Source organism: Colius striatus, chromosome W (assembly GCF_028858725.1).
Source record: "Colius striatus isolate bColStr4 chromosome W, bColStr4.1.hap1, whole genome shotgun sequence".
NCBI lineage: Eukaryota > Metazoa > Chordata > Aves > Coliiformes > Coliidae > Colius > Colius striatus.
In genome coordinates this window covers 41,838,325-41,866,010 of record NC_084789.1, presented here as the reverse complement: position 1 = coordinate 41,866,010, position 27,686 = coordinate 41,838,325, and the positions used below count along the sequence as shown (strand labels likewise).

The window sequence follows — 27,686 nt, the reverse complement described above, 5'->3', positions numbered from 1 at the left end:
CGCTGAGCCCCGTTGAACTCGTGCCGCGGCTGGAGCCCCCCCAGCGCCTCAGTTTCCCTGCCGCACAGCCCCAGGCAGGCACAGCCCCTGGAGCACCAAAGCAGCTTTGCCGGTGCTGGGGGAATCCCCTCAGCAGGGAGGGGCCGTGGGTCAGGGCCTGGCCGCACACAGCCCCGTTCCCAGGGACCAGCCGCTTCCGCGGAACATGCCGGGGCCGGGGCCGCTGGGAACAGCCGCCTGAGAACCATCTCCTTCCCACGCTGCCAGGCCTGCCCTGCCACCCCTCCTGGGGCACGGCTGGGGCCAGGACAGGCTCCACGGGCCCCCTTGGCCGTCACAGCCCCCGACCAGCTCTGCAGGGGCAGGGGCCACCAGCTCCAATGCCTGTGGGTGTACAGCTGGCCCCACGGGACGCTGCAGTTATCCAGCCCTGCGGAGCCCAGGGTTGGGATCGTGACAGTGATAAACGTCCTCTGCGTGGGACAAAAGCCCTGGTTCAGCTGAGCCCTTGCTCCAGTGCCGGGGTCACAGCCCTGGAGTGCAGGGACGTGCTGTGCAGCACAGAGTGCTGCCGGCCCCAGCGCTGAGCCCACTGCAGCTCCAACCCCGGGGGAGCAGCTCAGGCTGGCAGGACCCCTGCGCCCTCCCGCCAGGTAGAGGGGATGGGAGGGGGCTGCACAGGGCAAGGGCAGGGGCGCTGGCAGCCACAGGACATCCTTCCCCCGCTCCAGTTTCCAAACCTGAGGGGTGACCCTGAATTTTTCCCGTGACATCCAGTTTCCAGAGACCCATCCTGCAGCAGGAGGGCTGGACATGCTTCCCAGCCCCCTGCCTGTGCCCGCCCAGTGCCTCCCAGTTTCCACCAGTGGCAGAGAAGTTTAGGGGGGCCTTCTGGGCTTTGCCTTCTGCCCCCAGGGTGCTGTGTGCCCCCACACACCATCCTCAGCCCCTCCCAGCATGAGGGAGGCGTGGGAGCGGGTTTTCAGGGGTGAATGTGGGGCTGTTCCAGGCTGAGGTGGCCAAAGGGGAACAGTGGCATCGGGGAGCCCAGGGAGGAGGAGAGGATCAGCCTCTCCCAGCACTGCCTTCTCTTGGCACAGACAAAGCCCCAACAGGAAGTTTGTATTAAACGTTCAATAAAGGTGTACAAAAAAGGGAAAAGCCACATTTGCTTCTTCTCTGGGGGAGGCAGGTGGAAGTACCCACACCAGCCCCACCCCGGCTCAGCTGCCCAAGGGGGTGCTTGGCCCCACACAAAACCCTCCCAGCAGCCAGGAGAGGGGGAGCAGAAAGCAGAGGGTGAGCCTGGCACAGGCTGAGCTGAGGAACCCTGACCTTCTGTTCACACTCTGCTGCAGCTGGGGAGAGCCAGGAGCCTGGGGAGAGCCCAGCCCAGGGGAAAGCTCCTTGCTGCAGGCTGGAGACTAACAGCACAAAAAGCATCAGGGGGCTGGGCTGCTCCCTGCAACGGGGCAGGCCCTGAGCACGGGCACCAACGCCCCAGGAGACTCTCCAGCCATGAGGGAGCAGGCTGGAGTGGTTCCCTGCCTGCCCCAGCCCCAAGCCAGGCCTCAGGGCAGAGCTGCTGATGCAGCAGGACCTCACATGGGGTAGTTGAGGACAACGTCTTGCTTGGCCAGCTCCAGCAACATAGGGTCATCGAAGAACTTGCTGATGCTGACATCCTCGCTCAGGCCCTGTGGGGTGACAACACCAGAGGTTATTCTGCTGGCAGCCAGCACGGCACAGAGCCCTCCCAAGAGCCCTGGGCTCCTGCTGTAAGGGAGATGCTGGGGCTCCAGAGAAGGCAGGAGACTATGCAAGGCAGGAGGTGCTTCCCAGCAGCTTAAGGACATCCAAGAGCCTCTTGGAGGCTGCAAATGAGGGGCTGGTGCTGCCAAGCGTCTCTAGCAGCTCCCTGCCCTCCCAAAGCAGAGCTGCATTCTCTGCAGGCCCAGGAGCCCTCCAGCCCCTCAGTCTGCCTCACTCAACCACCACAGAAACTAGTTGCTGCTTTCTCTGCAAGACTAACAGGCCAGATCAAACCAGCCAGAGGCCCAAGGGGCTGGGGAGAGAGCAGGGCTCTAGAGATGCCAGGAGACCCCACTTTTAGGAGTCAGTGCCAGAGGAGTCACTCCTGGGACCACCACAGACAGCACAGAGGGGCCAAGAGTGAGGGAAGCCCTGAGGCACAATGGACAGTGGTCCACTCTGGGATAACCCTGCCAGGGCTCAGCTGCTGGGACAGACAGGGATGACCCTCAGACAGACCTTCCTACGCCTGGTCTTGATCATGAACTCTCTGGCCAGATGTGGGGCTGGCTGCGGCTCCAGGGGCCGGATGACGATGCTTTTGTCCAAGGGGTCACCAGGCACGATCTGAAACGGAGGGCCAGGAGGTGAGAGCGGTGATGGAGGCTGGTTCAACCTCCCAGAAACACCCAGCTGCAGTGGGAAACACCCCTGGGCCCTGTGGATACCTCCAGCCTGGGTGTGACAGCCTCAACACCCCATCTGTTCTCCTGGCACAGAAAAACTGTCACCTCCCTACTGAGCTGATCACTGACGCCGTTAATAACCCCAGCCAAGAACAAGTCCCATGTCCCACCTTCCCCACGTGCTGCTGTACTGCAAGACCTCTAAAAACCTGCTAACCAGAACCACCCACACAGGTGCCACTCAGCACAACCCTCTGCAGAAATCAGGCACATTTCTTCTTTTTAGAGCCAAGCCTCAGGCTTCTGCATCTTGACATTTAAGGCAGCTCCTGGGTCTCAGCCTGTTGCTCTCCCCTGGCTGTACCACAGGTAGCTGCACACCTCACAGTGGTTGCTCCCACAAGACCCAATTTGCCTGAGACACAAAGGTGGCCAAAGGACAGTATTTTGTCCCAAACCCTGTTTTCCAGAGGTCTAAAAAGCCTTCTCTGAGAGGCAAACCCAAATTGTGGCAACCCCTGTGTTACAGCAGACCCAGGAGCCTGGAGCCTGCTCCCAGACCTCTGCTCCCCAGGCTGCAGAGCACCCACAGCTCCCCTTTTCTTCTCTCCAGGCACTAAAGGCCCCTCATCCTCAGCAAGCAGCAGCATTCAGTATTCCCCATGAGGGCAAAGGGTGATGGGGCTTGGAACAAAGCTGTTGCTTCTGGCAGACACCTCACAGCGAGTGTAGGGAGCGTCCCCAGCCCGAGACGCACCCGCCCAGCACCGACCCCACCACGTCCCCCTGGGCACATACCTGCCAGTGGTGGAAGACAGAGAGTGAGAAGGCCTGGCCCTGCGTGTGGGTCCTCAGGTCTGTCTCGAAGCCAAAGGAGTCGATGGCTGGGATGAAGGCTTTGATGGTGTAGAGAGGAGAGCCTGGGATCGGAGCGTCCTGCGTCACGTGGCCTCTGCCAACAGCCAAGAGATTGTATGTCAGAGACTCACAGAGGGGTTTGGGTTGGAAAGGACCTGAAAGATCATCCAGATCCAACCCCCAGCCATGGGCAGGGACACAGCACTAGACCAGGTTGCTCACAGCCCCATCCAACCTGCCCTTGGACACTTCCAGGGATGGGGCAGCCAAAACCTCTCGAGGCAACCAGGGCTTCCCCACCCTCACTGTGCAGAGCTTCTTCCTCACATCTCATCTAAGTCTCCCCTCTTTCTGTGTGGAGCCATCACCCCTTGTCCTGTCACTCCAGGCCCTTGTACAAAGTCCCTCCCCTGTCCTCCTGCTGTCAGGGATCCCAGAGCTGGATGCAGTGCTCTGGGAGGGTCTCATGTCCCTCTCTGACAGTCTGGAAGAACCAGGCACAAACCAAAGTCTGTGCAGGACCCTGGACATCCCCTCCCCACACCTCACAGGGGCTGGCATCAGTCAGGGAAGCTTTCAGCCATCGCTTCATACAGATTTCACTCTCTGCCCTCACTTTATGAGCAGTGCAAGGACTGTGAATGTCTGCAGCAACCCAGATGCCAGCGAGCAGTTGCTGCTCTGCAATGCCAAGGGGACAGGAGCTGGTTGGAGCTGCTCACCTGCGCCTGGCCAGCACGGTGTACACCGCAGACACGCAGTCGGCAGGAGCCTGCACCTCCACAAAGTAGTAGGGCTCCATCAGACGAGGGGTGGCCTGTGAGGAGAAAGGGACACAAGCCACTGAGCCTCCTGCAGTACCCACACACTTTGGTTCACATAAGAGTCAGGGAGTTGGCATGCTTTGGTCAAACACAGCACCTGACTGGGTTTGGAGGGGTTCCTGCTGCCCCACAGCTGCCCAAACCAAAGGTGCTTTTCTGCCTGCCCATGAGTCACTCACCTCTCTCCCTCACCCACCCTGCCCAGAAAGCCAAACAGTGGCAAAAAGGGGGTCAGAGCAGATGCACACAAGTGTCCAGCCAGACAGGAAGGGGATGGCTTGTGAACCCCCTCTGCCAGCCCACTGGAAATGTTTCAGGAGCCAGTTTAAACCAACAGCCCTGGGGCAGCCGGTGCAGCCCGCGGGAGGTGGCAGGGTGCCAGGCCAGTCTGCCCTCCCAGCATGGTGCTCACCATCAGGAAGGCTGAGTAGACCACCCTGCGGGCCGTGGGGATGATCTGGCCCCCGCCCCGGTGCAGGGGCTCCTGAGCAATCACCGCGTCCAGGATCTTGAACTTCACGTTGCGTATCACTGCAAAGGGCAGAATGACAGCAAGTGGCTCGAGGGGGCTGTTCTGTGCCACACCAGCGCCCACCACGCAGCCCCAGAGACCCCCAGCACAGCAAACATCCAAAGGCCCAGAGCCACCAGAAGTTCTCCCAGACTGAATTCCCAGGGGAAAGCATGACAACACGCTGACCCTGCAGATCAGAGCTCAGCAGCTTATCCTGCAGCGAGCTTGGTGGTCTGCACCTCAACTAAATGAGCAGAGCCAAGGTGTGGGAGAGCTGTCCTGCCAGATAAACAGCCCTGGTTTGCAGGCAGAGGGCAAGTGGCAGTGCCTGGGTGGCATCTGCAGCCAGGAAAAAGGGGGAGGTTGTCTCCCTTGTCACCATCCCCAGAGCTGTCCCCAGCTGTGGTGTGAGAAGGGAACCGGCCACTGTGGGACTGCACCAGCAACATCACTCCAATGCTTAGAAATGGAAGAATTTAATCCATTGTATTAGCTCCACTTCCCCAGAGTTCCTACTTACATTCATCACAGAGAGGCCCTTCCCTGGTCCCCCACTGAAATCCCTGCACAATGCTGTCCTTCACAGACCCCAGCAGCGACTTGTCAACCTACAGACACACAGACAGCTTCAGAGACCACACCTGCACCCGAGGCACCAATAGACAGACCCCTGCTTGTAAGCCCCTGACACCCCAGAGTCCTTCCCTTCCCCTCACAGCTCAGATGCAGCATCTTCAGAGTTTGGCATCTACAGCTGTAAATTAAAAGAACATGTATTTTGGTAATCCCAAGAGTTTGCTCAGTTGCCCATTCTGAGGACATTGGTCCAACTGGCACTGCCTGAACACCAGCAGGTGATTTGCTAGCCTGAGCAGGAGTGGGGTGGAGAAAACCCAGCAGAACTGAGAGCTGGCAAATCAACGAGCACAGCAGCAGCACCAGCACCTGGCTGCAGGTTCTGGAAGGAGCAGTGACCTCTGGCACCACAGCACAAACACCTCACCCCCTGGCTGCCTTCCTCACCTCTGAGGGCAGTGTATCATCTACCAGGATGTTTGGGCCGGTGGCATCTGGCCCAAAGGCCCAGATGGAACGGGCAGCCAGCAAATCCCAGTCATATTTGGTCTGGAAGAATTCACCCAGCTTCTTCCTGATACAAGAAGAGGAGAGGAAAGTTAAAGAAACCAGCATCTGACCTACACTCACAACACATTTACAACACTGTTCCCTTCAGGCAGCAAATGGCATCAGTGTTTTACCTGGAGCAACTCCCTGCCTGGGGAAGGATGCTCAGAGACTAGCTGGTAACACTACTGGACCCAGAGCCCTGCTAGAGGCTCCTGGCTGGCACTGTGCACCTTGCAGATCCAGCATTTCAGCTCTTGCCCCCAGTTATTTGCCTCTAGGGCTCCTTCTCCCCAGGTCAGTCATACCTGTTCCACGTTATCTGGACCACTTCATTTTCAATGTCCTCGGCGAGTCCTTTCTCCAGGGGCTCAGCAATCATCGTGATCTTGTTCCTGAGAAGAAAGGCAGTTGCAATTAGTCTGCAGAATGATGGAAATGGCAGTAATTGGCAGGACCTCGGGGACTGCCAGGGAGGGGAAGCCATCCGTGTCCTTCGCTGTTACTGTCTCGCTTGTAGAGACAGCCCAGGCACCTCACAACTGCTCTCCCAAGCCTGCTCATCTGCAGAAGCAGCTTGCTAAGGCACAGCATGGCTCTGTCCCTCCTGCCAGCTGCCCAGCGCTTGCCTGGGCTGCAGCAGAAGCCCCTGGGCCAGGCAATGTGGCTCCATCAGAGGCAGCACTTGCTGTGCCTGATACACGGGGTGCTGCCCTGGGGAACCCCCAGACCCAAGCCTGCGACCTTTCTGTCCCCAGACACGAGGCTGCCAACCATGCAGGGAGAATACCACAGTGGAGACAGGGTAAGAAGAACCAGAAACCACAAGGGAACACAAGAAAGCTATCTTCAGCAGATGGCAGATGATGATTTCCCTGACAATTCAGGCATTAACAGCTCCTGTGCTCCCAGACTCACCCTGGTTACTCAGCCTGTGCTCCCTTGCAAGCCTCCCTGACGTGTGCATCACAACACATTGCTGGCAGGGGGAAGCTGAGACCGGGCTGCAAGGCTCCAGTGTATCACCAGGGGTGAAAATATCCATTTCAAGATTAAGAGAGGACAAAGCTTTTGCTTGTGAAGTGTTTGGGGAGCTGCTGAAGACAGCACCAGGCTCTGGCAGCTGCTCTAGGATCCCAATACACCTCCCAGCCTTGTGAACACCACAAAGCTGCTGAGAAGGTGTGTAATTGAGCTACAAGAAAGGAGGATGTGGATTTGTCCTTATTCCCTCCGTTCCGAGAGTTCCTGCAGAGCATAGAAACATCCCTGGGACTCGGGGTGTTGCCGAGGAGCTCAGCAGAGCTGCTGCCACGTCAGGCACATGGCCCTGGCCTGCACAGCAGCCACTGAGGACAGAGCCCTCGGAGGGGATGAAGTCCCATCTGCAGAAACCTCCCCAGTTGCCCTCTCCCAGTGCCCACAGGCACTTACTTTTTGTTGGGTGTCTCAGCAAAGCACTTCAGGGAGGATGTTTCCACCACTGTCTCACAGAATGTCACAACTGGATCAGCGACCTGGAACAAACAAGAGGCTTCTGAGGATTTCAAGTGCTTTTTCTGGTTTTAAGGAGATTGTCTGAAACCTTTGGACACCTACAAGAAAAACCTGGTTCATCTGCCAGTGTTTTAACCAGCATTGTGGAGAAAGCACTGAGGCTGCACAGGCAGGTGGACTAACTCCTTCATTCACTCACAACAGGAACATTTGAACCTAACTCCAGGTGTGAAAAGTTCTGCTCCATTTATTTATTTGCCACTGGCCAGGCAATGGCTGAAGCACAGGAAAGGCTGGAAAGCAGCCATACCCTTCTCTCCAAGGCAGTTTCCAGGCTCTCAGTCACACTGGTGTCAGGCTGTAAGAGTCACTTTTGCATTCTAACAGCTCTTCCCCCCACCCCTACACACACACCTTTTAAAGGGATGTGACAAAACCCACACTGCACATTTGGCTAGGTTTATTATCCCACCCTTCAGAGATAGGGGAACAATTCCCTCACCAGCTGGGAAAATCCCTCCCATTTCACAGAATCCTTTGGGTTGTTAAAGCCCTTGAAGCTGCTGCAGTCCCAACCCTCTCCTCACCCTGCCCAGCCCAGCACTACCCCTTGGCCCCTCAGCACTTCAGCTCCACAGCTTTGGGATCCCTCCAGGACTGGGCATTCCCCCAGCTCCCTGGGCAGCCTGGCACAGGGGCTGACATCCCTCTCAGGGAAACAGCTCTGCCTCAGCTCCAATCTCACCTTCCCCTGGGGCACCTGGGCACGCTGCTGGCTCACATTCCGCTGCGGGCACCAAGCCCCTCAGGCCTTTTCCCTGCAGCAGCTTTGCAGCCTCTCTGCCCCAGCCTGTGGCACTGCCTGGGGTTGGTGTGGCCCAAGGGCTGGACCTGGCACACCCTCACCTTGATATCAATCTCCGAATACATCTTGCGCAGGTCGTGCATCACACAGTCCAGGTAGAGCTCCCCTGTGCCCAGGATCACGTGCTCCCCTGACTCTTCCACCTGAAAGGTAAGAGAGAGGCTCAGGGACAGCCTGACTGCTGCCAGGCCCTGGCTCACAGGCTCCTACACGACCCCGAGGAAGTACCAGCTTCCAATTTAAAGGAAGTGGTGAGGAGCAGAGCACCCCAAGGAAGCTCCCACAGCCTTTTCCAGCAGGAAGTGCTGATGTGCTCTGCAGAAACCTGCTTTCCTGGCACACCAAGCTGTGTGCTTTTTCTGCTGCATCTACAGTTTTCTGCTGCTTCCACGTGATTTATGAGATCAACAGCACAAAAAACCCAACCCACAACAAAGAAAACAACCCACACCAAACAAACGTGTGCCCCAGCAGCGCTGGCTCCCAGAGCCCCACCCCGAGCACAGGTACCTTGGTGGTGAGTGAGGGGTAACTCTTGTTGACTTTGCGGAGCCCGTCCAGCATTTTGGGGAGCTCAGAGGGGTTCACTGGCTCCACAGCTATTTTGATGACAGACGTGGTGTTGAACTTCAACGGACGGAAGATCTGGGCCTGAAACCAGACAAAGAGCTGAAAACTCCGCAGCATCAGACGGCCACTGGAGCTGGACACGCTGGTTGAAGCTCTTCTCCTTCCCCCAGTGGCTCATGCCAGGTGAGGCTTGTCTAAGCCTCCCGGGCAGGCTGAGGGACACCAGGCGTGCACAGTACCTCCTCATTGCCCCGAGGCTCCGTCACGGTTGCAGTCTTCACTATGGGCTGGTCCACTCCTTCTATCAGCACCCAGTTGCCAGCAGGGACCCGGTTAACCTCGATGTGGTACCTAAAAGGCAGGAGAGTACCACTGGAGCACACTGCTGCCAGCCTCAGGCCCCTGCAGCTCTGCCCTCCTCCTCCTCCCTGCCCCTGCAGCAGTGACTCCATGACACTTCTCTCCCAAACGAAGGAGTTTTCCCTACCTTGCCACCGAGATCCAGAGCCGCCCCACGGTGCAGATCTGGGAGTCCTCCTCATCCTCCAGGGTGTAATTCTCCCCCAGGACCTTGACGGGCTGCCCAGCATGGATGGTGCCGCTGAGCACCCTGCCGAAGGCGTGGAACTGCACACCATCATCTGTGCTGTACATCTTGGTCGTGTGGCACATCAGAGGCCCCTTCCCAGGAGAAAGACAGAGAGAAATAAGCCTCTTTCAGAAGACAGTCAAGAAAGCAGGACTCGTGGATACAAAGGGATTCATGGGCTGCAGGTTAGAAATACTTCTTTTGACTTCAAGTCCTTCACATCCTCCTGCTGGAAGCCTCACACCTCCCTGCCCTCTGTGGAGATCCCTGGAACGACTTTGAAGGACTGTTCTGGAGCTCTCCTCTTATGGAGCAGTAAACAGTGGTTGGGACAAGGCCATGAGGAGGAATGTCACCTGCTGGCCTGCAAAGCTCAGCTCAGGACAGAGCAACTGAGCCCCCCACGGATCACAGCAGTGCCCTGAGGTCACCCTGCGACTGGTGATCTGGTGACAGTCACTGTGCAGCTTTATGTGGGTAATTACAGCTCATTCAAATGAGAGATTTGGGTTTTCTTCTCCAGACATTAGAGCAAAAGTCACAGGCAAATTCCCCACTAAGCTGCTGTCTGGCGTTGGTGGCTCTAGACAACTCTGAATGACAGCTCAGTACAAGCTGTTTGAGGAGGAAGGTTTTTGCAAGGCTTTGATAGGAAAGGTGCTGACTAACTACTGCAGGGTTATTTTTATCAGCACAGTTCAGTTTTCTCAGAGTTTGGAGAGAGACTCAAACTTCAAGGGAAAGGGATAAAAAGGCAGCAAAAGGACACAAAATCACCCTGCAGCTCCCATGTGCTCTGAGTCCTGACCTAGTCCTGTTCCTCCCTGAACAGTGTCAGACAGACAATTCTCTCTCTCAAGGGCTGCCCTGGCAGACAGCTGAAGCTCCACAGAGTGAAGAGATTTGTTTCAGCATCGGATGAGAGGTTTCAAAATGCTGGAAGTCAAATCTGTGCAGATGGCTGTCTGCAGGCAGCTGCCCTTTGAAGGCAGTGGAAGGAGGGCATATTTGCCACACTTTTGGACCCCCAGAGCAAAGCAGGAGAGTTTCCTTACGTCGGGGTCGCATTCACTCATGGCCTCCCCCAGGTCAGAGTCCACCCCGCCGGTGTAGGTGTGCTCGATTTTCGTCTTGGCTCCCACCTTGGGGGAGGGGATGTGCTGCACACACATGTCCACAAAGCCTGCAAAAGGAACACTGCAATGAGAACAGCACCCAGCAGTGCAGGGGAAAGAAAGGGACTCTGATAAACTTGGGGCAAAGGCACCCAGGCTGCAGTGCACCCACAGCAAGGGGCAGGATGTCAGCAGTGTCTCGAGCTGTCCTTTGGGCAAACGGCTCAAGGTTTTATGTTTGCAGTGCTGAGAAGGGGTTTGTGCACGTGAGCTGTAACACAGCCCTTAACCCCAACCATGTGAGACCAGGGCACTGGGACGAGTGTGGAGGGGAAGGCAAGAGGCATTCACCTGTGAATTCTCCAAAGAACTTCTTGCAGACGAGCCGCAGGAGGGGCCGAATGTTCAACTTCAATTCCTCTTTGGTCAGGTGGATGCCAAGTTCATCCAGAGTCCTGGGCAGGGTCGTGTCCACATCCCCCACCACCTGCAAGACAACAAGCACCACTCTCAGCTTTGCTGTGGGGATCAAGCCAACAACTCCCAGTGCAGCCTCACACAACAGCCATCGCCCTCAGGGCTGTTGACCCGCTCTGGTTTAGAGCTCACAGGAGAACCGGGTGGTTCCAAATATCACTTGGCTGATATTAGAGCAGGCCAGAAAGAGCAAAGGCAGTTCTATCAACTGTGCAAATACAGGGCCAGATTTGCAAGGAGCAGCTGTTAAGGAGGTGCTGACCATCGTTCTGCACCCCACACCCGACCGGGGAAGATGACACTGCAGAGTGACAGATGACAGCCGAGACCCCAGGCACCAGACACGCCACCAGCCAGTGTTCAGCCCTCAGCTGCTCCTCTCTGGAGCTGTGGGAGGGAGAACGACCCACCACATACCTGGGCCAAGATCTTGTACAGGGGCTCCAAAATGAACTCCACAAAGCTGCGCTGGGAACTGCTCGTGGGAGCCTTTTTGGTGAACTTGCGGCTGTTGGGAGACCATAGGAGAGGCATGAGAAGTGAGCACTCTGCAGCCTGCAAACACAGCCTCTTCTCCTCCTGGATTATCTTCTCATCCCTCCCAACCCTCCTGGGAAGCTGTCAGGGACAGGGAAGACAAGCTCACTCCAAATAAAGGCCAGAGCAGGCTCTCTGCTCCTGCGTATGGGATTCTGGAGGACCACCTGGATTCACGCCAAGCAGGAGGCCTCAAAACCCTTCCCAGATGCTGCTCCATCACAGGACAACTCAAGGGACCTTAAGCAGTTATCTAGTCCACATTGTACAGGGAAAGAAGGGAAAACCCCAGCAATAATCCAACAAGACATTTAAAGAGGCTCCTTACGTCTTGGGGTTGAAGTAGATGTCGCCCCAGAGCCGCTTCGCAAACTCCTGGTAATTGATGTCTCCTGAAGGGAGAAAGCACATCACAGAAGTCTCTCAGGTGTCACTGTGTTTCCTCTCATCTTGGAAATCTTTGGGGTTTGGCTTTTAAAACAACCCTGAGGATTCGATTTAACGGACTGATGCTGGTGAGCAAACGAATATGAGACCAGAACCAGCCCGCTGGGGATGACAGCAGCAGCCCAGCCATACTGTGTGTTCACAGACTGGCTTCTCAGCAACGTCCCAGCTCTCTCTGTTCCACATTGAGGTTAGAGCTGAGAAGAACCGACCTGCCAGACACCGTGCTGCAGGAGCCCAGTTACATCTGCTGCACTCTCCCAACGTGGAGGGCCGAGGTGCTGGGATGGCTCACACCCCGTCTGCCCCACAGGCTTAGCACAAGCAGTTTCTGCCTTGCTGAGCATCTGCAGGTTCCTTCCTCTTTCCCAGCTGATGCCCACAGCCAGCTACCCAAGAGCTGAAGGAGCAGGGCAGTGCTTGGCTGCCACGGTGAATTTACAAACAATAAGACAGTGGTGATCATTTACAGCCGTTTCCCAACAAGCTTTTGCTGTGGGCAGATGTGCAAGCAGCCCAAATTTCATGGTAGCTGTGGGTTTGACAGTTAAACCACTGTAACTCCTGTTAGCTGAAGTGTGGTGGCTGCACACAAAAACCTGGAGGCCGCAATCCAATGTTACTGTTGGGGCACCTGCTGGGTCTGTGCCTGCCCCTGCCCTGCACAGCCGCCTCCTCTGACGGGGCTGCAGCTCCACCAGCCCCCAAACCAGGGATGAGCACTCCAGCAGGCACCAGCTTACTGCCCTGATGCCCAGGGAGTTCATTTATTTCTCCAAACTCACAGAAACACGTGATAGTCCTGACACATCAGTCCCTGACCTCTGCAACTTCATCCTCCCTCAGGCTACCTTCTTTTTCGAGAGCCAGGCCAGCTGCTTTACAACATCCCCCTTCCCCTGCTCGCAGCTCCTACAGATCACCCCAGACTCCCCAGTGCCAAGCTTCAAAAGCCTTGGCTGAGCAGCTGGCTAATGCCAGCAAAAGGGCCACTTTTACAAGAGGCAGATTGCCTTGGGCAGGCACCTGGGGAACAGAACATTAAATCAAAGCCAGAAAACGACACTTTCTTAAAAAAGAAAGAGGGCAAGAGTGCAAAACCTTCTGGGCCAAGCTTGTGCCCAGCTGCAGATGAGTCTCAGGCTCTGAGGACTTTTGGCGAAAGGCAGGCAGAACTTAACTGCTTCACTTCTGAGCTGCGTGGTAAGGAGGCAAAGCACATCACACACACTCGCCTTCCACTGCCACAGCAGGACTTGGGCTTTTTTCTGCTGAAGGATATATATAAAATATTGGCTTCTGACCCAAGAAACATTTATCGAGAGAAACTCTCTCAGTAAAACCAAATCAGAACTGTGGTTTTGCTTTTTACCACCCTGGGCTCAGACCTGCAGTACCTCTTGACTCCTAGAAATTCAAGAATACATTCAGTGGCCATATAGGGGCAGGAAAGTCTGAGCTGAGCAGCTTGGAAAGCCTCAACATAAAGGGTTAGGAAAGGAGATGTGAATGTACAAGGTTTCCGGATAATCCTCACCATATGTGTCTGCATAAATCTTTGCAAAGGATCCCAGCGTGAAGCAGATGCTGTACTGTGAGCTGGAGAAGCAAACGTTGCCCAGAAGGGGAGACAGGACGAGGTTCTCGTCGGTGGAATACATGCTGAGAGGAGCCAGCGTTGAGAGAGAAGGGAAAAACCATACAGTCAGTGTTATGAACCCAGGGAGACACTTCAATCCACCTCCCACAACAAACAGCAGTATGTAGTAGGGAAGGATTCTACACTGGCAAACAGCATCTTGAAAGGGGCTGCAGCAGGCTTGCCACGGGGCATCCAGGGCCAGGAGAAGCCTCAAAGCATTAGAGTGCAAGGAAACATTTAAAGACCTGAAACTAAAAAGTTCCCAGCACACGGGCTTTGAGGGTTTTTGCAGGTAGAGGTTTTCTTCTCAAAAAAGTAAAGGCAGGACAGGTGGTCAGCCAAGCAAGGGAAAAGATAACACAATCCAGGACTGAAGCAGTGTGAGTGAGCTGCCAAGCGTGCTCGATGGGACAAGGGACCCTGCTCTGAGCAGCCTGACGCCAGCAACAACTGAGCAGAGACACACCAGTGCGTCAATTCACACAAACCTGGCAGGGACAGGGCTGGTAAGAAAATCACCTGGAGGCAGGAGAACCCACAGAAATGACACAGTGCTGCTGGGAAAGGTAGAGCAGATGTCCCTCCCTTCTCTGAGCAGGAGATTTGATCAGAGTCATAGTGTCCGTTTAGGGCATGGCACAGTGAGTTCCCATTAGTGTTGTAACAAATGCTTACGGGCTTTGAGATACCTCAGTGTACCATTTGGGATACAGCCCAGACCATTTCAGAGTATCTGAGACATCTGGGAGCACAGAACTTCCCTGCTCAGGTCACAGGTCCCCTTTCCCTGCTTTTTAATGGGGAAAAGAAGAGCTGGAGCCATGAAGCTTGCCAGGAAGAGCAGATCCTGCCTAATCCGACATATTGGCCAAGATGCATTTCCAACACGTCTTTCTGCCCCATTTTCTACGACTCAACATGTCAGGAGACAAACTCATTCTTTTGAGCTCACAGAGAGAAGCCCCTGCAGTGGAACAAGGACAGCAAGCACCACGGAGGCCCTGTCCCACCCCCCATACCTGATGAGCCCATTGACTTCATCCACGATGTGTCGCAGTTTGTAGTACGCGTCCGTCGGGGGCAGCTTCAGCTCCAGGATCAGCCGGTCGATCTTGTTGATGCAGACGGTGACCGCCAGCCTCTCCTGCACCGCGTGCTTGATCAGCCTCTCTGTGTTCAGCATCACCTGCAGGCAACAGCCAGCACACTCACCCCTAGCAAAGTCCCTCCACGAAATGCTATCTGGGGCGTGACAGACAGAGCAGCGACCCTGACGCGCGGGGCTGTGAGCCTGAGCTCAGCCACTGGCTCATCTGCCGGGGATTCAGGAGGTGCCAACCCAACCCAGTCCCTTCAGTCTTGGACATCTCTGATATAAATAGGCTGCTCAGTTTTATGTGTCGTGGGGATGGAGACACAAACAAGTTAGATAATCAGCCTCCAGGTCCCATGCATCGTGCCAGCCCTGGATAGAGCAGCCAGGGGCTTGACTCCCTGTTTCGGCTGGAAAACTGTCACTTCTCACACTGTCCTGCCGCCCCGGGAAGCTGAACGCAGCCCAGGCCCCAGGCTAAGGTGGGACGAAAGAGCCCAGAGGAAGGGAGTTTGAGGGGAAGGCCGGGAGCAGCTGGCACTCACCCCCTCTGCCGCGTCGATGAACAGCACGACGCCGTCGGAGATGCGCAGGCCGGCCGTCACCTCGTCAGAGAAATTGACGTGACCTGCGGGAACACGGCAGCGGCGAGAGCGGGTGAGCCCTGGCAGCGGCGGGGGCAAAGCTGACCCTGTGCTCTGCAGCTTGCTCTGGTCACTGGCACCCAGGCGGGCGGGACACGGGCAGCTTCCCCCAGGCAGGGCCCCGGGGCTGCTGCCAGGGCTCCGCACAGAGACTCGCTTCAGCCTTACTGCCATTTGCTGAGAATAAACACAACTCCCTTCGCAGGCACTTTTCCTCACATTTGTCTGTGTTTTTCTCACAGCTCTGTGCAAGTACTTCAGGAAAAGGAGGAAGATAACTTCTAACCAAAGAACAACAGATGCCTCTCCCTCCAGTCTCCTCCTGCGCTCTAACCTCCCTCATCTTGAGCTGTAACTCAACAGATGTGTCCCAAGACCCTTCTTCCCAAAGTTTAGCTTTGGTTTCTTACAATAAACTGATCCATGACTATGTTCCCCCACAGAAGCTTGTCAGAGGCTCAAGGGAACTGTCTGAGAGTCTCACTGTGGGGCAAGAGCACTGGAGAAAAGGACAGTCCCCACTGCCCATGGCAGTAGCTGGAAAATGCCATTCTACACGTGCTTCTCATATACTTGAGTGAAACACATTTTGAGCCCCATTAGCCCTCCATTAGCCCTGCTAATCAGAAACGCAAGCCTAATTAAAAGCCAGCTGCAGTGGGTCCTGCTGAAGTGATTTCAGACTGAACCCAGCTTAAGGCTCAGGACTAGGCTGGGATCATCTCCAAAAACCACAAAGCAAGACACAGGTTTGTGTCTGCAGCAGAAACCTTCCCAGGGTTTCACTGCCCCTAGGTGTCATTTCCAGATCAATCAGTGAGGTTTCAGGGCACAGAGGCTTTCTTTGTTTTTCCAGAGCCACCCAGTCTCACCACAACCCAGCACAAAAGCTGTTTGAAGGCCTCCATTAACCATCACCACACAGGCTTTCACTGCTCTGCTCCTGTCAGCAGCACTATCCAGAGGAACTAAGAGAAGACCTTGGTTCACATGGTCATGTATCTGCTCCACACATCAAGCTAAGTGCATCCCCAGCCAGGATCTTTGGGATTAGTCACCTGGAGTGTCGATGATGTTGAAGAGAAAAGACTTTCCTTTGGTGTCTGGTAGGACAATGGTCACTGGGGTGCTCTTGATCCCTACTCCCCTCTGAAAGACAGGAAACCAGGGTCATCACTCAAAAGAGAAAAGCAATACATTGCTGTGTAAAGATGCAAGAGAGAACCAAGGAAAACAGCAGTAAATGTCCACCCAGGACACCCTGTTACTCCCAGGGAATAAATATAAGAAAGCTAGCTGGACCAGGGAGGCAAACAAGAGGGGCAGATCTTTGCACCAGGGGAGGTTGAGATTGGAGCTGAGGCAGAACTGTTTCCCTGAGAGGGGTGTCAGCCCCTGTGCCAGGCTGCCCAGGGGGCTGGGGGAGTGCCCAGCCCTGGAGGGATCCCAGTGCCATGGAGTTGAGGTGCTGAGGCCGTGGGGTAGTGCTGGGCTGGACAGGGTGAGGGCAGGGCTGGGACTGCAGCAGCTTCAAGGGCTTTAACAACCACAATGATTCTGTGATTCTATGATCATTTTATTAGGAAGAAAATAATGAGAAAGTGAAGGCACAGAAAGATGTTAAAATGGCAAAGTGCCTACAGTAGGGAACTGTGAGTAAAGCATGAGACAAGTGGATAAAAACCATTGCACAAGACTCACCTCTTGCTCTGTGAACAGTATGTCAGTGTAGCAAAGCTGCAAAGAGAAAACAAGGGTCAGAATATCACGTTAGTATCAAAGATTCAGTGTGACGCAGGACACAGCAACCCTTTACACACAGTTCAGGTGGTAAGTGACAGAGAACTGGTACAGAGCTCTGGCTTTCCAATCCTCCATTCCAGTCACTAAACCCCATCTTCCCCACGTCCAGTCATGCTCCCTTCGAGGGCAGGAGCCACCCCACTCTCCCCAGGGCAGGAGCCACCCCACCCTCCCCAGGGCAGGAGCCACCCCAGAGCTCACTCACGTCCTGGTCGTAGCGCTTCCGGATCTCTGGGTGCGTCTGCTCTATCAGGCAGTCCACAAAGCAAGTCTGGAAAGGATTAGAGGGGACTGTGTTCAGACAGAGCAGTGACAGCACCATCCCATCCCTCCAGCAGCACTAGGGAAAGCTGGGCACCTTGTTACTATTTCCACTCGGCTAAAAGAGAACCTACAAACAACTGCAGCAGCAAGAGAGGCAGAGAGGGCTGCCACGGGGACGGAGGGGTGACGGGCCACGGCAGAGGGGAGGCACAGAGAGCCCGCTCCCAGCCCAAGCACGCTACACAGCCACGCTACCTTGCCGTGGTGCAGGTGCCCACACAGGGTCACGTTCCGAATCAGCTCCGAGTTGTCCATCAGATCTGCCAGGAAGCTGCAGGAACGAAACACAAAAGACTGCTGGAGGCTTCTGCCGTGTCTAAGAAAAGTAGGTGCCGTTTTAGTTACAGTTTCTATCCCAGGTGCCCCCTGAATCCTCTCCAAACTCTCGTTCTGCCAGTGCCCTGCGGAGGAAGAATCCCACTTTCCAGATGGGGAGGACAAGAGAGTTGGAGGCCTAGACAGATGGCAGTGGGTGGGAGGATATGGAGCCGGTAAAACCGTCAGCGATGGAATGTGATTGAGTGTTTTTCTTCTCTTCTAGTCAGTATTAGAGCAAAAGTCACATCCATGTACTGGGATGACGAAATACCCCCACTCACAGAGGGCCAGGCCATCAAGTCAAGAGGGGAGCTGGTTAACAAACACCCCACGCAGCTTCAGAAGGCAGCCACGGGGCAAGGCAGGGCACTGGTTCTGTTTTGCAGGTCTCAAACCACTGATGTTCCCAGGGGCTCAAGGAAAACAGTAATGGAACTGCAATCTTTTTACAACCAGCAGCTGAGCTGGGTAACCATGGGCCAGTCACTTCTGTGTGGATCCTGGCCAAAACATAATCGAGGTCCTAAATTACCAGCTCGTCTGAAAACTAATGGGAGGCTGTAAAACACAAATCCATTGCCACGGCTCTGCACAAAGAAAGTGCTGTCAAATAACCTCCTTTTAAACAAGATTTAATTTTCGCTGCTGGGGCACAGAATTCTCAACGCACAACATTTTGATTAAGAGCTAAAAAACACAAGGAATCAATAATAATACTGATTAAAAGCTCGCTTATTGGTCTTAAAATAAGGCTAAATGGGAAATCAATGCCGAGCTCGTAGGTTTCTGGCCAAGTCCCACAAGGAATTTCTCTTGGCCCTATCCTAACCATTTACATCAAGGAACAGGACAGAGAAATTCGATCCAGAAGAAAGGAGCAGAGGACAGAGGAACCAGGAAAGCAGCAGCTAATGAAGAGCACAGGTCAGTGACTAAGAGCAAAATGTACTGCTTAGCGAAATCAGACGAGCTGGCTCTTTGGTTTCCATCTGCCTGCAGCAAAAACCTCTGCACAAGGAACAGGGCTGTGCTGAAGGTGTCGGGGACAGCCCTGAGGAGCAGCCACTCCAAAAGGGCCTGGGCACCAGTGTCACCAGCTGCCAACCCAGCACCAGCTCCAGGGAAATCCTGCTGTCAGGAAACAGCCAGCGCCTTGACGATAGGCAGAGGGACTGCGCACACTGGGGTCTGTCTGGCAGGCAGGGCCCTGCTGCTCAGCCTGCAGCTGGCTCTGGAATCTGCACTCCAGGATGACTATTGAAAATGGGAAGCAGCTCTGCATAGCCACAAAGTGGTGTGTGGAAAGAGCCCAGCAAGACACTCACACAGCTCAATCTGTTCCTCCTCAAACAGAAGACAACACACAGAAACATGACACAGGCAAGGACGCAGAGCCCCCCCTCCCATCTACCAAATGGATCACATCTCCAATTCTACATTGCTTTGGAGGGTTTTCTCGAGAGGCTTTCTCCCAACCCTGCTGCCCCAGGGGCTGTTTTGTGGGGTACCACCAGCAGACACCAGCAAGAGTGGCAGAAGCGCAGCTCAGCTGCAGCCTTATGCTGCCCTATGCACAACTTTGCAAACAACCAGCAGCAAAATTTTCCCCTGGAATCTCCTCCAGGATAGATGGGAATTCATTTGAGCAGCAGTCTTGCTGGGATCAACTCAAAAGAGGTCCCAAGATGAGGTGTGTCACATGCTGACTCTATAAGTATTTCTTGAGCCTGTGAAGAAAACCTACCTGCAGCAAGTCTGCACCACAGGGGTTTGTGGTTGCCAAGCTATCAGCTGTTGAGGCAAGACTCACACTCCATGTCAGAGACTGAGGCGCTGTGCTGCATGCTGTGCAGGGGACACAGCCCTCTTGGACCTTCTGCCTCTTGTTTTCCGTTCACAAATCAGTTCAACACTCAGCTCTGTTGCTGATGTCAGTAAGAAACAAAGCAAATGCCACCCTGAAACGTGCCTCCTCCACACTGTACACAGCACCCTGCCCTCCCTACCTCTGCCTGCAAACAGCCAACACACAGGGAGGAAACCCCAGCAGGGATGGCTGGAGCCAGTACAGGCGCCTAAATCCCAGCGTGGCACTTACTCCATCTCATAGACAGTGACTGGTAACGTCTGCTCCATCAGAGAGAACTTCTTGGTCTTCACAGGTTTAATAATAGGCTCTGAAAACAACAGAGAACAATAAAACACTGTTAGCAGAGACCCTGAACCCCATAGGCTCTGACTTCTGCAGAACCAGTTTTCAGGCTGACAGATTCTCATGGGATTTTACACAAGCAGCTCTACTGGATCCCTCTCAGTCCCTTCCAACTGGGCTGTTCTGTTACAGAAGGAGCCAGTCAGATGACTTACACACCTTTTCATTTCTCCTTGAATATCTGTTCTTCAAGAGACAGACTGTTTGGCATTTGTAACCATGACTTGTAACCAAAATCATGGAATCATAGAATCACAGCATGGTGGGGATTGGAAGGGGCCTTTAGAGCTCATCCAGTCCAACCCCCCTGCAGAAGCAGCTCCCACCTAGATCAGGGAGCACAGGGACGTGTCCAGGTGGGTCTTGAAGATCTCCAGAGCAGGAGCCTCCACACCCTCCCTGGGCAGCCTGGGCCAGGGCTCCCTCACTGAAATACTGAAACAGTTTGGCCTTATGTTTAAATGGAACTTTAAATATTCCAGCTTCTTCCTATGACCCTTGTCCTGTTGGTACAACAGAAAAAAAAGTGCTGCCCCAACCTCCTGACACCCACCATATAGATCTTGGTAAATACTGAGCTCCCCCCTCAGTCTCCTCTTCTCCAGACTGACCAGCCCCAGGGCCCACAGCCTTTCCTCAGCAGGAACATGCTCCAGTGCCCTGAGCATCTTGCTGGCCCTGTGTTGGCCTCTCTGCAGCACTTCCCTGTCCCTCTGCAGCTGGGGAGCCCACAGCTGGACACAGGACTCCAGATGAGGCCTCAGCAGATATGGCAGAGCAGAGGGGAAGCAGAACCTCCCTTGCCCTGCTGCCCACATTCTTCTTGATGCCCCCATTATGCCATTGGCTTCTTGCCCACAGAGGCACTGCTGGCTCACGGTTAGTTTATTATTAACCAGCACTCCCAGGTCTCTCCCCACAGAGCCTGTGTGTTCCTGGGGCTAACAGGGGATCCAAAAGGGACCTTAAAATTCATGGAGAGAAGGGAAGGCAGTAAATCATTATTTTCCCTTTTCCAAGGATCCGCTTCTCCCCCCCCTGCACACCTTGCTGCTTCCTCATTACTTACCAGTGAGAGGCTGTGTGTCTTCCTCTTGTACTATTGTCTCTACTTCTGGCCCGTAGACCTCCTCAGCAGTGGGATAGTATTTCTTATCCTCATGCAGCACCACCTCCATTCCAGGGTGGTCCTCATCATGGTCCCCCATATCATCATCATCGTCATCATCCTCGAGCTGCAACCAAGGCTCACATTCAGCTGCTGGTGGCACCAAGGGGCTTCACACACACCCATCACCCAGAAGGAAGGGGCTTGGCCTCGTCTGGTGAACCAGAGCCCAAACCCAGGCAGGGAGCCACTAACACGGTCCCAGTCCCACCAGGCATTAGCAGGACAGCTGGCAGGGAAGTAATACCTCCTTCCCCACCAAAAAGTAACAGCCCCTTGAAAACTAACAGCAGCAGGACTCGCAGAAACCCCAGAACAGCGGCTCCTGCCCTGTGTGGCAGAGCCCTACACAGCCCTCATCACACAGACACTGCTTTCGGGCAAAGGGCAGGAACAGGGGACAAGGAGGGGCTCCCCTAGTCCTCCAAGGCTTTGCCCAGGCTGGCACAGCAGCCTCTGCCTTCCCCTTGCTCACATCACCCTCCTCGGGCGTCTGTGCAGTCCTGCTCTGCTGCCCCACCGAGGGGCCGATCCCCCAGTGCTGCCGCGGCCCGGCACAGGGTACCCCAGGCCTGACACCCTCAGTGGGCAGATCCAGCCCCTCCGTTTGACTCAACACTAACAGAAACGCCAAACGCAGCTCCCGGGCTGCCGGGACACGGCCCCTCCACCCGGCCCCACCGCTCACCTCATCCAGGTCTTTGGACTCTCTGCCCAACTCATCGTCGTCATCGTCCGAGTCCAGCTCCGGCCCGATGTAGTTCCCGAACTCGTCGTACAAGTCGGTGTCCATGCTGGGGGCGGGAAGGGGGTCAGAGGAGGGGGTGGGCTCCGGGGGTCGCTGCCTGAGCCCCCCACAGCAGCCGCCCCGGCCTCGCTCTGCACCGTGTGCGATCCTCCGGCCCTCCCGCGACCTCTGACCTTCCTGCCTCAGGCACCTTCCCGCCTCAGACAGCTCCGGCCCGGCCCGCCTCGGGCACCTCCGGCCCGTCCCGCCTCAGACACCTCCCACCTTCCCGCCTCGGGCACCTCCGGCCCGTCCCCCGTCCCGCCTCGGGCACCTCCGGCCCGTCCCGCCTCGGGCACCTCCGGCCCGTCCCCCGTCCCGCCTCGGGCACCTCCGGCCTTCCCGCCTCAGACACCTCCGGCCCGTCCCGCCTCGGGCACCTCCGGCCTTCCCGCCTCGGACACCTCCGGCCCGTCCCGCCTCGGGCACCTCCGGCCCTCCCGCCTCAGACAGCTCCGGCCTTCCCGCCTCGGACACCTCCGGCCCGTCCCGCCTCAGACACCTCCGGCCTTCCCGCCTCAGACACCTCCGGCCCGTCCCGCCTCGGGCACCTCCGGCCCTCCCGCCTCAGACAGCTCCGGCCTTCCTGCCTCGGACACCTCCGGCCCGTCCCGCCTCAGACACCTCCGGCCTTCCCGCCTCAGACACCTCCGGCCCGTCCCGCCTCGGGCACCTCCGGCCCTCCCGCCTCAGACAGCTCCGGCCCTCCCGCCTCGGACACCTCCGGCCCGTCCCGCCTCAGACAGCTCCGGCCCTCCCGCCTCAGGCACCTCCGGCCTTCCCGCCTCGGGCACCTCCGGCCCTCCCGCCTCAGACAGCTCCGGCCCTCCCGCCTCAGACAGCTCCGGCCCTCCCGCCTCAGACAGCTCCGGCCCGTCCCGCCTCGGGCACCTCCGGCCCTCCCGCCTCAGACAGCTCCGGCCCGTCCCGCCTCGCCTCGGGCACCTCCGGCCCGTCCCGCCTCGGGCACCTCCGGCCCGTCCCGCCTCGGGCACCTCCGGCCCGTCCCGCCTCGGACACCTCCGGCCCGTCCCGCCTCGCCTCGGGCACCTCCGGCCCGTCCCGCCTCGGACACCTCCGGCCCGTCCCGCCTCGCCTCGGGCACCTCCGGCCTTCCCGCCTCGGACACCTCCGGCCTTCCCGCCTCGGACACCTCCGGCCCGTCCCGCCTCGGGCACCTCCGGCCCTCGGGCCTCGGGCACCTCCGGCCCTCGGGCCTCGGGCACCTCCGGCCCTCCCGCCTCAGACAGCTCCGGCCCTCCCGCCTCGCCTCGGGCACCTCCGGCCCGTCCCGCCTCGGACACCTCCGGCCTTCCCGCCTCTCGCGACCCTCCCGCCTCAGGTGAGCCCTCGTCCCTCCCGCCTCTCTCCGGAGCCGCGTCCCGCCCGTCAACCACCCCTCGTCCATCTCACCCTCACGGTCCCGGCCGCGGCCCCGCTCTCACCCGCCGCGCTCCCCTCACCGCCGACACCACAGTGGAAGGCCCCCCGGCTGCCCGCACTGCCTGTCGCGACGGGATCCCCCGCGTGCGCCGTCAGCGGGGGAAGAGCCGAGCGGGGCGGGAGGGGACGGGGACGGTCTCGGTCTCGGCGGGGTCTCGGTGCTCGCGGGCCGAGCTGGGTCTGTCAGGCGCTGCCGGGACAGCCCCGACGGGGTCCTGAGGCCGCGCCGCGCTGTCGCTACGGCAACGGCAGGAGCAGCCTCGTGCGCGCGGGGAGCGGCGGGGCTGTCGCGATAGAGCGCGGGAACCGAGCGGCGGGGCTGTCGCGATAGAGCGCGGGGAGCGGCGGGGCTGTCGCGATAGAGCGCGGGGCCCAGGGCCAGAGGTGCCCCTGGCGCGGGAGGCGCAGCCGGGCGGGCCGGGCTGTCCCGGCAGCCGTGAGGTCGGCAGGGCCAGCCCCGGTTGGGCTGTCGCGACAGGCGCGGGGGGTCCCGCAGTGCCCATGGCGGGCGCCGGGGTGCCCGAGGCCGCGGCGCTGGAGCGGGAGCTGCGTGAGGCCGTGGCGGCCGACGAGCGCTGGGCGCGGCAGAACCAGGCCAAGCTGCGGGCCGCGCGCCAGCCCCTGGCCTCCTACGAGGAGTTCAGGTCCGGGGGGCAGCGGGGCCGGGCGGTGGGCTCGGGGGCTTCCTGCTTCGTGTTCCCAGGCGCGGCCCCGAGCCCCGCCAGCCCACCCTGCCCTGCCCTCCCCACACACCCCACGCTGCAGTGCTGCGCAGTGGCGGAGGGTGATGTGTGTCCCTGTGCACCCTGCCCAGCGTGTCCCTGCTCCCAAAGCCGCCCCTGCTCCGTCCAACAGGATTTGGGGGGGGTTTGTGGCTGGGATGCTCCGCAGGGCACTCCCAATGCCTGCCCAGCCCAGCACTGACCCACAGCCCTCAGCACCTCAGCCCCACGGCTTTGGGATCCCTCCAGGGCTGAGCCTGCCCCCAGCTCCCTGGGCAGCCTGTGCCAATGCTCAGGAGCGCAGCTGGATCCCTTCAACAGTCTCCTGCCCATTACTGGGAGTACTAAATCCCATGGGATGAGTGGAACCAGGAGAGCCACTGAGCCCTGCTGTAGCTCGTGGCACATGTCAGTGTAATCAGGAGCTGAGTTCAGATGAACCCACAAAAACGTACCTGGTCAGCACACTGCAAGCTCCAGAGCAGTCCCGAGCTGCTGAGGAGTTGAGTCTTTCCTCTGGAAGTCTCAAAGCCACAGAAACTTCAGCACAGCGTAAGAAAAATGGTTCTATGAAGTTCACAGCTTGAGGCTTCAGCAAACCCAGCTGCTCATGCCAAGTGCTGCTGGACAAGCAGCACACCAAATCCCCCCACACTGCTGCTCCCCTGTGTCCCCGTGCTGGGTGAGCGACTCTCAGCCCTTCACTCCAGTTAAAACTTCCTCATTGGAGGTAAATGGTGAGTGGCTCATAGCTGCCAGGCCTGTGCTGATGGTGGGGACTGCCCCAGCCCAGGGGCAGGACCTTGCACTTGACTGAGGTTCATGATGTCCCCGTGGGGCTGCTCCTGCAGCCCGTCCAGGTCCCTCTGGATGAAACATACAACCCAAGCTAAGAAATCGCTGTGCAGAAGAAGCTCTAAGCCTTCCAAATATCTGATCTCACTTCCCTTTCTTGTTGCCTTCAGGAACATTGTGCTGGCCTCACACCTGAAGCCCCTGGAGAAAAAGGACAAGACAGGTGTGAGAGGGAAGGTGCTGTGGAATCCCTGTGCAGCCCAGGCCAGGACACCAGCAGCCAGCGCCCTGGAACTGCCCCAGGTGAGGGAACTGCTCTCCAGGGCTTTGTCCCTGCCTAAAAACAACCCTAGAAGCATTTGGGTGTTAGTTTAAACTGTGAGGGTTATTCAGAGCTATCTGTGTGTGTGAGAAATCCCCAAAGCCCAGAGCAGCACTGGCATCTAGAGAACCATAGGGGTCAGTCTGGTAAGAGCTTGCACCAGCTGCTTCAGCTCTGGGAATCCAAGACTAGGACCAGAGCTCCCAGTAGCCTGGCTGTGCTGGGGGGCAGCAACAGGTTCTGGGGGCAGAGTGCCCTCCCCTGACCTCGCTCTTCCAGCTGGCTGTGGCTCCGGGACTGAGCACCAGGGCTGTGCCTCTGCATCCCAGCGTCCCAGCCGCAGCTCTCCCCTCAGCCTGGCCAGTTCTGCTTCACCCTGGGGTTTACTGATGCATGATAGGAAAAAGTGCTCTTTTCTTTTAAACCTGCTGCCTGTTGAGCGGGCTGATGCTCCTCAGTTGTCAGTGGTGGGGAACAGGGACTAAAGGGTTATCTCTCCAGGTCAGTTGGGATTTGAGTGCCGTCCATCCTGCCCCCTCCAGAGGGCTCTGCCCACGCTGGGGGGTCCTGGCCACCCTGAGGAGCTGGGCACATCCCACGGGGTGTCTCTGGCAGACTTTTTACTTTACACTGAATTTCATTTGCCTGTTTACTGAGAGTTGCAACAATCCATGGCAGCCTTGTGTTTCCTTGGACTGAGCAAAGATCTCCCCAGAGCAGATTCTTTTCCTAATCCCATTAGCGCTGGGGCTCTGATCTCCAGGGCTGCTCCATGTTGTGTTTAGGCACAGCCTGATGTTGCTGTGCCTTGTTCTCCCCATCAGTATAAAAGCCCAAACATTTTAATCCTCCCTCAGTCCGTGTGGCGGTTCACGGCGATGAGCTCGGCAGTTCAATTACACGTTGTATGAAACAGGATTTCCCTTTATCTGGAGATGCCACATTGAGCTTGGCTCTTCCAGACAGTGTCTTAGGGCCATCTGCATATTTTCTGGGCTTCACATCTCGGATCTTTCGTCTCCTCCCTCCTTTGGTTTGCCTCACAGTGCTGGAGCTGGAGCAGAGGTTTTCACGGTCCCCTCCCGAGCAGCGATGGTGGATGCGCAGTGTGGGTAGGGGTTGGGGTTACTCCACTGCTGCTCTATGTTCAGCCACACAGGCTTTCCTGTCTCACTCATCCTTCCATTCTTTCCCCCTGAACTTCTCTGTGGGGCTCAGGGACCCTGGTATTCCTTTGGCTTTACGTTTTGGCACCTCCTGAGCTCCGTTCAGCCCTTTGTGCTATCAAAGCATTAAAAGCATCTCCACAGGTTCCATCTCCACAGCCATCCACAGGTTCATCAGGGTGGGGAGGAAAATCCCTTGGGTGAGAACAGCCAAAAGGAACTGAGTAGCTACTCTTTCCCTCAGGAACTGGATCAGCTGCCCAGAACCTCTGCTGAGTTTTACAGAGACTGGCGCAGGTGTCTGAAGAGCGGTAAACAAAAATACCAGCTTCTGCTGGAGCTGGGAGGGAAGGGCCTGGGCAGAATCTTCCAGGCTGAGCTGGGCTTCGGCCTCCTGGGCGAGTTCCTCACGGTGCTGGCAGAGAACATCTGTGAGGAAGACAGAGATGCTGTCCTCCAGATCCTCCAGAGCCTGGCGGGCACCCCGCGCTTCGGGCTGAGCTTGGAGCTCCTGAGCCAGCAGGAGAGGGGAAGCAGCAGGGCCCTGTTTGGGAAGCTGCAGAGCACGAGCGGCGGCTCCCGGGCCGGCAGCCACCCCAGCAGCCCAGCCAGCCACGAGGCACACAGGGGAGCCCACCTCACAGACACCAGCTTGCAAAAGGAAACTGAGGAGGAAAGGGCAGTGATGGAGCTGATGAAACGTTACCAGGTCAGCTGAAGGGGCAGAAGCAGCAGGGCCGTGCAGAAGGGGCCCAAGGCTCCGGCATCGCTGCGTGAAACGGATGTGCCGATGCTTCTGGAGCGTTGCTGAGCGTTTCCCTGAACCTGCAGCCACCCAGCACAGCAGTGCTGCACAAATAAAGCTCAGTCACTGAGACAAGAGTGTTGTGGTCGCTGAAGCACTTCAGTGATGAGAACAACCCAGGGAAAGGAAAGATGGGCTGTTATTTTTGAAAGAGAAACCAAACCACCCATAATCCTTGTCCCTTGTCCATCTCTGTCCCTTGTCACTCAGCAGGGGGGTTAAGCAATGTGATCTCTGTGTCTCACTGTGTGATGGGCTGAGTCTCTCAAGCTGTCAGAGGCAACTCCCTCCCTCCTTCCCACCACACTTCCCCTCCCAGCGCTGCTGCACAAACGACCCACCCACTCGTTGTCCCGGACACCAACGACAACACTCGGGAGAGCTGGGGCTGAGGAGAGCCCCCAGAGCACAGAGCTTCCAGCACATCCTCAGCTGAACAGGGTATTTCAGCCACCGTGGCTGGGCAGGGGGCTGTGTGCACACCCGGTTTTGGGAGGCAGCCGTGTGTGCACTGTCCTGCCCGGCACAGGCCCCGCCGCCCCGTGCGGGTTCCTGCCGAGGACGCGGCGGTCGGGTTGCGCCGCCG

The 27,686-nt window shown here is 57.2% G+C and overlaps 2 protein-coding genes across 3 annotated transcripts; one reads left to right on the top strand and one right to left on the bottom strand.

Annotated features, from left to right (window-relative positions):
- Window positions 1-1,086: 1,086 nt before the first annotated feature.
- LOC104560386 (116 kDa U5 small nuclear ribonucleoprotein component) lies at window positions 1,087-23,352 on the bottom strand. 2 transcript variants are annotated; one of them, XM_062016731.1, is made up of 28 exons: window positions 23,261-23,352; window positions 21,749-21,854; window positions 20,962-21,127; window positions 19,779-19,857; window positions 17,558-17,633; window positions 17,244-17,309; window positions 16,937-16,972; window positions 16,294-16,384; window positions 15,137-15,219; window positions 14,518-14,684; window positions 13,394-13,518; window positions 11,738-11,801; window positions 11,290-11,380; window positions 10,747-10,882; window positions 10,336-10,463; window positions 9,179-9,372; window positions 8,931-9,042; window positions 8,632-8,772; window positions 8,163-8,264; window positions 7,194-7,276; window positions 6,068-6,154; window positions 5,658-5,784; window positions 5,155-5,242; window positions 4,533-4,651; window positions 4,019-4,113; window positions 3,237-3,390; window positions 2,272-2,379; window positions 1,087-1,697 (listed from the first exon to the last, which is right to left on the bottom strand). In XM_062016731.1, exons 2-28 carry the CDS (start codon window positions 21,851-21,853, stop codon window positions 1,602-1,604), a joined length of 2,919 nt encoding a protein of 972 aa, XP_061872715.1. In that variant the 5' UTR covers window position 21,854; window positions 23,261-23,352; the 3' UTR covers window positions 1,087-1,601. The 2 variants fall into 2 exon arrangements, with proteins under 2 accessions (XP_061872715.1, XP_061872716.1); XM_062016732.1 differs by having other exon boundaries at window positions 23,293-23,315.
- Window positions 21,852-27,643, top strand: LOC104555668 (uncharacterized). The gene is made up of 4 exons (XM_062016586.1): window positions 21,852-21,948; window positions 21,995-23,189; window positions 24,978-25,110; window positions 26,540-27,643. Exons 1-4 carry the CDS (start codon window positions 21,852-21,854, stop codon window positions 27,011-27,013), a joined length of 1,899 nt encoding a protein of 632 aa, XP_061872570.1. The 3' UTR covers window positions 27,014-27,643.
- The last annotated feature ends 43 nt before the right edge of the window (window positions 27,644-27,686 follow it).